The sequence below is a fragment of the Pan paniscus genome, chromosome 6, assembly GCF_029289425.2.
Source record: "Pan paniscus chromosome 6, NHGRI_mPanPan1-v2.0_pri, whole genome shotgun sequence".
Taxonomy (NCBI): domain Eukaryota; kingdom Metazoa; phylum Chordata; class Mammalia; order Primates; family Hominidae; genus Pan; species Pan paniscus.
The window spans coordinates 89,556,641-89,568,408 of NC_073255.2; the positions used below are offsets into that span (position 1 = coordinate 89,556,641).

General features: G+C 50.8%; 1 protein-coding gene across 1 annotated transcript; it reads right to left on the bottom strand.

The window, feature by feature from the left end:
- Positions 1-452: 452 nt before the first annotated feature.
- LOC129398260 (speedy protein E12-like) lies at positions 453-7,108 on the bottom strand. The gene is made up of 6 exons (XM_055115139.2): positions 6,924-7,108; positions 5,729-5,947; positions 4,638-4,696; positions 3,330-3,415; positions 680-923; positions 453-557 (listed from the first exon to the last, which is right to left on the bottom strand). Exons 1-6 carry the CDS (start codon positions 7,051-7,053, stop codon positions 498-500), a joined length of 798 nt encoding a protein of 265 aa, XP_054971114.1. The 5' UTR covers positions 7,054-7,108; the 3' UTR covers positions 453-497.
- Positions 7,109-11,768: the final 4,660 nt, after the last annotated feature.

An 11,768-nucleotide genomic window follows, 5' to 3' on the forward strand; every position in this document is an offset into this window, starting at 1 on the left:
GCCTAATCCATAATCCTCCCTCCTCATGACAAAGTCTCATGCTCTGTGCTCAACATGGTTAGCTGCACAAGATGTAAACCAAAGCTTCACTGAACCCTCGACCCAAATCGGTAACTCAAGTGCGTCAATCATAATGAACCTCCCCGAACTCAGTATTTATGATTATTTTTGAGGCAGGGTCTCACTCTGTCGCCCCGGCTGGAGTGCAGTGGCAGGATCAGGGCTCCCTGCAGCCCCGACCTCCCAGGCTCCAGCGATCCTCCTGCCTCAGCCTCCTGAGTAGTTGGGAGTAGAGATGCCTCCCACATCGCCTGGCTAATTTTTGTATTTTTGTGGAGAGGGGATATCTCGCCACGTTGCCCAGGCTTGAAGCCAGATCAAGCAATTGGGTTCCTTGGATTTCCGAAATAGACCCCAATATTCTGCCTTTACCCCGGAGGATGCAGATGTACCTTCTCTCAGGCCGATGACCTCAGGCCTCCACGGTCCCTGGAGCTCTAGGAAAGGTGGGCGCGATCTCGCGCCCACACCCAGTGCTCTGGGTCATAAGCCTGGATCTGGAAAAACAAACGCGCTTTGAGAAGACGGGGACTCCCCAGGATACCCCTCTCTCCCCTCGTCCAGCCTCCAGCCCACCCGATTCCTCCCCACATCCTCCACGTCCCCAGGCCCCACCCACCTCCTCCAACTCCTCCGGGGAAACCCAAGCCCTGCAGCGCATGGAACAGAAGAACTGGAACCGACGCTTCTGGAACAAGGCTATCTGAGAGCAGTTCTTCCTGGCCCTCGGGTTCATGTAACGGCATAACTGGAACCAAAGCTTAGGGAGCAAGGGTATGCGAGAGCGGGTCTTCCCGTACAGGAAGTAGAAGATCTTTTGTTTGGGGGCCTCGTCGTCCTCCTCCATGTCATTGGCCAGATAGCTGAGGACAGAAATCAGGTTGCTGCTCAGAGGCACCACCAGGAGAGACCTCCGGCTGAGGTCAGCTTCCCAGAGAGGAAGGTAAGTCCCTAGCTCAGGACTGGCACCCACCCTGCAGAGAGCCACACCTTCCTCAGGAGGGCTCTGCTGGACAGAGACCTGATCAAGGGCGTCTCCCACTCCTTCAGGATGGAGACAAAAACCCAACTGGTGACCAAGAGTGGTGGCTTAGGCCTGGAATCCCAGCACACTGGGAGGCCGAAGCGGGAGGATCACTTGAGGCCAGGAGTTTGAGACAGGCCTGGGCACCATAGCAAGACCCTCGTCTCTATTAAAAATATAAAAAATACGCCAGACGCGGTGGCTCATGCCTGTAATCCCAGCGCTTTGGAAGGCTGAAGCAGGTGGATTGCTTGAGACCAGGAGTTTGAGACCAGCCTGGTCAACACAGAGAAACCCCATCTATACTAAAAATACAAAAATCAGCCTGGTGCGGTGGCACACCCATTAGTCCTAGCTACTCAAGAGGCTGAAGCATAAGAATTGTGTGAACCCAGGAGGCGGAGGTTGCAGTGAGCCAAGATTGGGCCCCTCCATTCCAGCCTGAGACACACAGCAACACTCTTGTCTTGATAAATAAATAAATAAATAAATAAATAAATAAATACAAACTGTCCAGGTGTGGTGGCACAGCCCTGTAGTCGGAGCTAATCAAGAGGCTGAGGTGGGAGGATCGCTTGAGCCCAGGATATGGAGGCTGCGGTGAGCTATGATCTCACCACTGCACTCCAGCTTAGGGGACAGGGCAAGTCTGTCTCAAAAAAAAAAAAAGCAATTGAATACATTGATATTTTGCCAGGACCCTGCCTTCTACAGGCATCTAGTCTAATGGCACTGGGAGTAATCAGAGGAGATGTCCTAATCCCAATGTCACATTATAATAGGATGTAACTGGAGAGCTACGGGCATGCAGAAGTTGGAAGATGAGGGAAGGCATCACAGAGGCTGTAGGGTGAACCGACTTCAAGGAATGGGTGCTTCCCTTCAGAACCACGTGTGTGGGACACCCAGACAGAAAACACAAATGCAAAGTCAAGTGGAGGGCATTTGGAAGGAGCAGTGAAGCCAAGCCAGGAAACACCAAGATGGCGAGCCAGTGTGGTTGTAGAGATTGTAGAGAGGGTGGAATTGGCACTGTGGACCCTGGCCTCGATAGAGAAAGACATCAGCTAAGGAAGTTGTTCAGGTGGGCGGTGAGGTTGTCGTGCTTTGGAAAGATGTTCAGGCTGCACTAGGAAGCCCCTTGGCTTGGGGAGAGACTCCAGGAAACCCCAGCAGGGAGCATTTGACAGTGGATTCGAGTGATGCAAGGGGGACCTGGACTGTGACCTCTGTCACGGGAACCCAGAGGAGGTTGATGGCTTTTGCGGTTGATGTGGGAAGGAGAGAGAGAGAAGAACCGGAAACGTCTGCTTGCTGGGGGAAGTGTCATGTCCGCTCCTCCGCTCCTTTTCTTCTCCCCTTAGGAGCGGTTCATGGTTCCTTTTGTTTTTTGTTCTTTTTTTGTTTTTTTGTTGTTGTTTTTTTTTTTTTTTTGAGACGGAGTCTCATTCCGTCGCCCAGGCTGGAGTGCAGTGGTGCGATCTCGGCTCACTGCAAGCTCCGCCTCCCAGGTTCATGCCATTCTCCTCCCTCAGCCTCCCGAGTAGCTGGGACTACGGGAGCCCGCCACCACACCCGGCTAATTTTTGTATTTTTTTTTTTTAAGTGGAGACAGGGTTTCACCATGTTAGCCAGGATGGTCTCGCTCTCCTGACCTTGTGATCCGCCCACCTCGGCCTCCCAAACTGTTGAGATTACAGGCGTGAGCCACCGCACCTGGCCTGTTTTACTCTTTTATTTGTACACTGGCATTGGAGTTTGTTTTGTTTGCCTGTTTTTTTTTTTTTTTTTTTTTGAAAAAAAGTCTCACTCTGTTGCCCAGGCTGGAGTGCAGTGGCTCAACCTTAGCTTACTGCAACCTCCACCTCCTGGGTTCAAGGGGTTCTCTTGCCTCAGCCTCCCAAGTAGCTTGGATAACAGGTGCACACCAACATGCCCGACTGATTTTTCTATTTTTAGTAGAGACGGGGTTTTGCCATGTTGGCCAGGCTGGTCTCAAACTCCTGATCTCAGGTGATCCGCTTGCCTCGGCCTCCCAAAGTGCTGGGATTACAGGCCTGAGCCACCACGCCCAGCCTGAGTTTCTTTTTAGAGACAACAGTCTAAGATACTATAATCCTGTCTTTTTTGTACACAGAATAAAGAGGACAAATAGGTGAAAGAATAAATGAAAGGCTGCAATCCCACTTCCCCCGCTGTCCCAGGGCATTGGATATTGATGGATAGGAGGCAGCAAACCACTCACAGAGCCAGGAAGAAATGAATGCGTTGGTATTGCCAGGAGGGGAGGCCGGCCCGGCTGAAATACGCTATGACCATAGCCAGGAGATACTGATGGAGAGAAAGGAACACAGAGAGGGAGAGGTCACATCTTGGGAGAGGAAGATTGTGGAGATAGTGGAATGGGGGTCTGGGGAGGGGTTGCCCATCAGAGAAGGGACCTCAGCATTGGGGTGACTGTGCTCATGTGGAAATTGCGGGGTGGAGGGGTATTCGAAGGTCGGATGCAAATCCGAGAAGCCGGAGGAAGGGTTTTCGGTGATGCTCCCAGGATGGTGGGCTCTGATGGGATCTTGGGAGGGGGTGTGTCTAGGTCGGCTGGTGTCAGGAGGGTCTTTTGTGTGCCAGGCAGAGAACTGTCCCAAGGAGCTGAGAGTAGAGGGCCCAGGAGCTTCAGGACTGCAGCCAGACTGTGGCCCAGGGCTCAGATCCCAAAGGACCCATAGGAGAGGCAGGGGCCACTCATTCACTCTGCAAGAGACCAGCAGAGTCCTGAGAGAGATGCTGACAAATCATAAAAAGACAAAGAATAGCCGGGAGTGGCAGCTCAAGCCTGTGATCCCAGTACTTTTTGAGAGGTGGAGACAGGAGTATCACATGAGCCCAACAGTTGGAGAACAACCTGGGCAACACAGCGAGACCCTGTTTCTACGAAGATTTCAAAAATTCATCGAGCATGGTGGCATGTGCCTAGTCCCAGCTCCTCAGGAGTCTAAGGAAAGAGGATTGCTTGAGCCCAGGAGTTAGAGTGAGCTATGATCATGCCACTGTACTCCATCCTGGGGAGCAGAGCTGGACTCTGTCTCAGAAAAAAAAATGTGTGGGTGCCAAGACTCAAGACCATGGGAGCTGGTCAGACACAGTGCTGATGTCTGTAATCTCAGCACTTTGGGAGGCCAAGGCGGGTGGATCACCTGAGGTCAGGTGTTCGGCACCAATCTGGCCAACAGGGCAAAACCCCGTCTCTACTAAAAACACAAAAATTAGCCAGGCGTGGTGGTTCACGTTTGTAATCCCAGCTGCTTGGAGGCTGAGGCACGAGAATCGCTTGAACCCAGGAGGCATCAGCTGCAGTGAGTCAAGACCGAGACACTGCCCTCCAGCCTGGGCAACAGAGCAAGACTGTGTCTCACAAAACAAAAACAAAAACAAAAACAAACTGTAGGAGCATCTGGTGGGAGGTGGTGGAGGGAGAACTGTGGGTTTGGAAGCTGCGCCCTCCCGCTGGCCGTGCGTTAGAACAGGAACACAGTTACATAGAGAACAACCTTACCTTGTCCGACACCCTCAGATCTTTGTCCCAGGCCAGGAATCTTTTAATGACAGGATCCTCTGTGATTAGAGAGCAGATATCAGCGTGAGAAGCAGGACAGGGTTTCCGTGGGAGCAGCAGGGCAGTGAGGAGAAGTGTGCCTCCCGGGGGAAAGTCTCAGGATTGTGGCCGCGGGTGAGGTGGATGGGAGAGGGGAGAATGACTTTCACTGGGCAAGGGAGAGAGGCTCCTGCTCTGAGACTCCCCTGAGAAGAGGCCGAAGGAGGCCCTGGGTGTGAGAATCTACAGGATGTAGAGCTGGGAATCAGCCAGGACCCCCTCCAGCAGACACGGAGGGACCACTGCAGAGTCATAAAGGAATTCCCATCATTTCCTCATGAGGCAGTCACACATCAGGGTGTGACCATGGCCTTGGTATCCCTCACTATGGATGGAAACACTTAGGTTTAGAAAAGTCGGTAAGAAACATTAAGTTTCAGAGGGCACAGCTGAAACCACTTTTTTGATTTTTGATTTTGTTTTTCTTTATTTGATTTTTATTTTTATTTATTTATTAATTTATTTTGAGACAGAGTCTTGCTCTGTGGGCCAGGCTGGAATGCATTGGCCTGATCTTGGCTCACTGCAACCTCTGCCTCCTGGGTTTAAGCAATTCTCCTGTCTCAGCCTCCCGAGTAGCTGGAACTACAGGGATGAGCTACTGTGCCCAGCCTTGGTTTTTCTTTTGACGCAGACTTTTGCTCTGTCACCCAGGCTGGAGTGCAGTGGTGCAGTCATAGCTCACTGCAGCCTCAAAGTCCTGAGTTCAAGCAATCCTCTTGCCTCAGCCTCCCAACGTGCTGGGATCTCAGGCGGGAGCCACAGCGCCTGGCCCAAAACCAAGCTTTCTTATCCCAAGCACCGACCTTTATCAAGTCTACCTAATCCTCTGTTGTCTCCTAAGTGTCCCTCATGAGTGATCACTTCAGAGTCCTCCCGCATGGAGAGCTCACCCACTGGGGCATATTTTTCCCATTGGAAAAGTGTGGTTATTGGAAGTTTCCTCTTTAGAAAGAACAGGATTGGAGGTGCTCTCTGGGGTGTCCTCCTACCAAGCAGCCTGTTGAAGGCCTCGTAGTACTCAGGGAGCACGAGCGACACTCGCCGTCGCTTCGCCTTCATCTTGAGGCCACACAGCGTCTCCGCCACCCAGGTCTCCTCAGGCTCAGGGGCGAGCTCCTGCTCTGGCTCATCGTCAGATTCATCCAAACACTCCCTCTTCCTTTTCCAGCCAAGGGACTTACGTGGGGGGCTGGGATCTACCCCAGGGGCTGAGTAAAGAAACCAGGCCACCGTGTAATGCTTCTGCAACTGATCACGTTAGACCCCGACCCCAAACCCCAAACCACTCTCCATCCTCCCCAGCCTCGCAGACTGCTGGCTTCTCCAAGCCACCTTTCTGACTTTCTCCTCTGCTCAACCCCATGTGCCACTCCTTCCCCTCCCCATTCTTCCCTCTCTCTGTCCTCAGAACACTGCCTCATATCCTTCCCTGGTCCCTGGCTCTCTGAGTCCCTCTTTTTTTTTTTTTTTGTTTCGAGACAGAATCTTGCTTTGTCACCCAGGCTGGAGTGTAGTGGTGCAATCTCAGCTCACTGCAACATCCATCTCCCGGATTCCAGTTATTCTCCTGCCTCAGCCTCTCAGGTAGCTGGGATTACAGGTGCCTGCCATAATGCCCAGCTCAATTTTGTACTTTTAGTAGAGACAGGGTTTCACCATGTTGGCCAGGCTGGTCTCAAACTCCTGGCCTCAAGTGATCCGCCTGCCTTGGCTTCCCAAAGTGCTGGGATTACAAGTGTGAGCCACTGCACCCAGCCTGAATTTCTCCATTCTTCCCACACACCCTCCCCAGGTTCTCCTTCCTGACCTCTGACCCTTCTTTTTTTCTTCCTCTTTTTTTTTTTTGAGACAGCATCTCACTCTGTCACCCAGACTGGAGTGCAGTAGCACGATCTCGGCTCACTGCAACCTCTTCCTCCCAGGCTCAAGTGATTCTCCTGTCTCAGCCTCCCAAGTAGCTGGGATTATAGGCACACACCACTACCGCCTGGCTAATTTTTGTACTTTTAGTAGAGATGGGGTTTCACCATGTTGGCCAGGCTGGTCTTGAACTCCTGACCTCAGGTGATCTGCCCGCCTCAGCCTCCCAAAGTGTTGGGGTTACAGGGGTGAGCCACCACGCCTGGCCCCCTTCCTTCGTCTTAGTCAATCGTATGCCACCTCTTCTTCCTCCAGTCCCCTCACCTGATGGTCCCGACACTTCATCATCCACCACCTCCTGGAGGGGGTACCCTGAGGTGCTCCGCTGGGGGCTCTGCTCTTCCTGGGGCTGCGGTTGATGGCTCATCATGATCTTTCCCAAAATCTGTCCCATCTCACCGAACCTAGTCTCTGTTCTGTCCTTGGTCTTCTTCTGGACACTGCTGGGATCCAGAAGAGTGTGTTATCAATTCTCGAGGCTGGGAGAAGTCAGGAGTGGAGAACAGCTCTGAGAAGTTACTGTTGTCCAACTGAACTGCCAGGTGCCGACAGAGTCCGGTCCCTCCAATCAGGAAGGTCGGAATCTCTGATGTCATCGTTCATGCCAACCTGGCAACTAGTTTGAACAAAAACACATGTAACTGCCAGGCTGATCTCTTGTCCTGGAGATCCTGGGTGAATGGTATCTCCTGCCACTGTCCCAACCTCAGACCACTGTCCAAAAGCATCTTCAGGGTCTCCGCATCCCTCTGTTCCCTGTCCCAGCAGAGGCTGTGTCCTCTCCGCTCAAAGCTTGAAGCGTATTGGGGTCTCCTCTTCTCTGTACATGCCCGTTTCAGAGTCCGGTCTGGTGGGAGAGGGATCAGGATGGGAAAGAAAAGTAGGGTAAGCAGAAACGATGAAACCTTACAAGAGTGAGATTATCATGTACAAGAGATCCCAGGAACATTGACTTGATGAAAAAGTCACATCAGAGCACTCAATTTGGCAGAGCTTTTCTGCCGAATGTCTACTGACATTCACTGTCCGAGATTCTGTACTGGGGGTACACGCGTCCTCTGCCCTAAGGCATCTTTGAGTCCAAGAGATATTTTGAGGACTGGAAATCATAGGAAACTGCCCATGAGTTCACACATATTTCCAATGGTGTCCCCAATTTCAGGGAGTCCACGGATCACCTAAAGCCAGCCCCTCCAGTTTGGCTAAGAAACTCTATATATCAAGTTTTGTATCATATGTATTGCTCTTAACTCAGAAAATTCCACCATTTTTGGCAGTGGTTTATTTATTTATACCATTGAAGGAAATGGTTTATTTATGAATCTATATTATGGATATTCTATAAGATACTGGGTGTACAAAAAGACTAAGTCGAAAAATCTCAGCTGTGCACAGTGGCTCATGCTTGTAATCCCATCTCTTTGGGTGGCCAAGGGAGGAAGACTGCCTGAGGCCAGCAGTTCGAGACCAGTATAGGCAACATAGCAAGAGCCCATCTCTAAAACAAAACAAAACAAAACAAAATTAGCCAGGTGTCGTGGCTGGCACCTGTGTTCCAACAACTTGAGAGACTGAGGTGGCAGGAGGATTGCTTGAGCCTAGGAGTTAGGGGCTGCGGTGAGCTGTGATCGTGACACCGCACTCCAGCCTGGGCAACACAGCAAGACCTTGTGTCAAAAAAATTCTTTTAATTAAATATAAAAGAGTTTCATGACATTCAGAGACCATCCAAAGAACCTGTGGGTTCCGGCCAGGCACAGTGGCTCACACCTGTAATCCCAGCGCTTTGGGAGGCCATAGCAGGTGGATCGCTTGAGGTCAGGAGTTTAAGAGCAGCCTGGCCAACATGGTGAAACCCCATCTCTTCTAAAAATACAAAAAATTAGTCAGGCATGGTGGTGGGTGCCTGTAATCCCAGCCACTCAGGAGGCGGGGGCAGCAGAATGGCTTAAACTTGGGAGGCGGAGGTTGCAGTGAGCCAAGGTCGCACCATTGCACTCCAGCCTGGGCAACAAGAGCAAAACTACATCTCAAAAAAAAAAAAAAAAAAAGAGAACCTGTGGATGAGTTCCCACATGGCTTCCTAACGGGCTGCGGCTCTCCTAGGAGTCTCTCGCTCATGGGAAAGGCACAAACTGAATGCGGGAGGAAATCCCATTGCTGTGGAAGTCCCATTGTTAGGAAGCTCTGCTTTTCTGGAGTTCAAATTTGCATTCATGATGCTTTAAACCGTCAGAGCTGGGTGTGTCCTCCTACAACAAATCACTTTACTCTCTCTCTCTCCTAGTTAACAGGCTTTCAAATATTAGAACATCCATGTTCTGACCTCATTAAAATTGCTCTTTTGTGGAATGAAAAGCTCTGATTTAACCCGTCTTTAAGCCTGGTATGCATATTCCTCTCTGTTCCGGCCACCTTGTCTAGACACACTACACTGAGGCAGTGCCCATCTTAGATGATGTTGACACATTGTCAAAAAATGGGCAAACCAGGTGCGGTGGCTCACACTTGTAATCCCAGCACTTTTGGAAGCCGATGCCGACAGATAACCAGAGGTGAGGAGGTTGAGATCAGCCTGGCCAACATGGTGAAACCTGTCTGTTTTTCTGTAAAAATACAGAAACAATGAGCTGGGCGTGGGAGTGCACTTCTGTAATCCCAGCTACTTGTGGGGCTGAGGCAGGAGAATCACTTGAACCGGGAAGGTGGAGGTTCCAGTGAGCCGAGATCACGACACTACACTCCAGCCTGGGCGACAGAGTGAGACTCCGACTCAAAAAAAAAAAAAGTGCCAGACAGCCCAGGTTTGGTCTGATATGTTCAGAAAAAAGCAAAACAGTCACCTCTCACCTTTTCTTTTCCTGCAATGATGCCGTTTAATACAACAATGGCTGTAGGTATGCTGCAGAAATATCATTCAAGTGAAACAGAAGGGCTTTCCTGGCTGGACACAGCGGTCACTCCTGCAATCCCAACACTTTGGTTGGCTAAGGTGGGAGGATTTCTTGCGGCCAGGAGTTCGAGGCTGCAGTGAGCTGTGATCCACCACTGCATTCCAGGCTGGGCATCAGAGTGAGGCCTCTCTCTAAAAAAAACCCTTCACTCCCCAAAAAAAGGGATTTTCAAATACCAGCCTTTCAGCATGAGGATCACATGGAGGAACATTAAGACACAGATGCTGGGACCCAGCCCTATTGATTGTAATTTAAAAACTGAGGTGAGGCCTGATTTAGCTCCGTCATTGGAATCCATTCAGATTTGAAATTCTCTGAGTTGGACAGTGCAAGAGAGATCCTAAAGAAAACAAAGTCACTGTGGACTGAAATGAGCTGACAAGGTTTTCTGAGCGTGGTGAAATATGATCTGGGCCTCACTTGGGAGGGCTGTGGCCAGGCCTTGAGTCCGTGGCTCAGTGGGGCCTTCTGAAACAGCCTCCAAGCCGCGCCCCCCCCCTTCATTTGCTAGTGGATGACCCCCTCCAGCAGCTTTGGTGCTGATGGGAATAAGTCGACCTGCAGCGGAAGTTCAGCCCAAGTCTCAGCCCAGCAGCTTCTCCACACCTGTCCGGGGTCTGGTCATGCTGCCGTCTCTGCGGTTCTCTGCGGAGTCGTGGTTTCTGTACCTTGAAGAGAACTTCCCCTTTGGGACCCAGAAACCCAGTGAATCCTCAGGAAAAAAGGGAATGAAATTACTGAAGACAACTCTGTGGCGGGGAGATGGAAAAGAGGCTCTCTCTTTTTTTTTTTCCTAATATTTTGAGACAGAGTTTCGCTTTTGTCACCCAGGCTGCAGTGCAGTGGCTCCATCTCGGCTCACTGCAACCTCTGCCTCCCAGGTTCAAGCGATTCTCCTGCCTCAGCCTCCCGAGTAGCTGAGATTACAGGCACCCACCACCACTCCCGCCTAATTTTTGTATTTTTTTAGTAGGGACAGGGTTTCGTCATGTTTGCCAGGCTGGTCTTGAACACCTGACTTCAAATGATCCACCCGCCTCTGCCTCTCAAAGTGCTAGGAATACAGGCATAAGACACTGCACCCGGCCTGTTTTTGTTTTTTAGAGACAAGGTCTCTGTTGCCTTGGCTGGGGTGCAGTGGTACAATCAGCTCTCTGTTGCCTCCTGGGCTCAAGCAATCCTCTTCTCTCAGCCTCCCAAGTAGCTGAGACTACAGGTGCATGCCTGTAGTAGATATAGCATCTTGCTCTGTTGCCCAGACTGGTCTTGAACTCTTGGTCACAAGCGATCCTCTTGCCTTGGCCTCTCAAAGTGCTGGAATTACACGCGTGAGCCATTGAGCCCAACCAGATAAGATGATCTTTAAGGGCCCTTCCCATGGTACCATATCCAAGTCAGCGAGACTGTGGCTATAGCAAGTTTAACATAACCAGATACGCTAGTATTATGGGCTGCATGGTGTGCCCCCCACCCCTAATTCGTGTATTGAAGCCATGACCCTCCAGACCTTAGAGGTGACCTTATTGGAACCAGAGTCTTTACAGAGGTGATCAAGTTAAAATGAGGTCACTAGAGGCCAGGCACGGTGGCTCACACCTGTAATCCCAGCACTTTGGGAGGCCGAGGCAGGCAGATAATGAGCCCAAGAGACCGAGACCATGATGTCCAACATGGTGAAACCCTGTCTCTACTAAAAATACAAAAATTAGCCAGGCGTGGTGGTGTGGGCCTGTAGTCCCAGCTACTCAGGAGGCTGAGGCAAGAGAATCACTTGAACCCGGAAGGCAGAGATTGCAGTCAGCCAAGATCATGCCACTACACTCCAGCCTGGGTGACAGAGTGAGACTCTATCTCAAAAAAATAAAAATTAAAAAACTAAAAACCTACAGCACCGCCTTTTACATAATGCAATGGTTTGGTAAGCACATGCACCCCAGGGAGGTAGTGGCAGATTCAGTCAACCTTCCCAGCAGCGTGGAGACGCAGTCAGGCATAGCAGGTGTTGATGTGGTTTGAACCCACAGCTTGGCTCAAATGCACACTCCCCTACTTAGTACCGAGTGAAGCCACTTACCCTCTAAGTGCCTTACTTTTCTTTTCTTTTCTTTTCTTTTTTCTTTTTTCGAGATAGAGTCTCGCTCTGTCACCCAGGCTG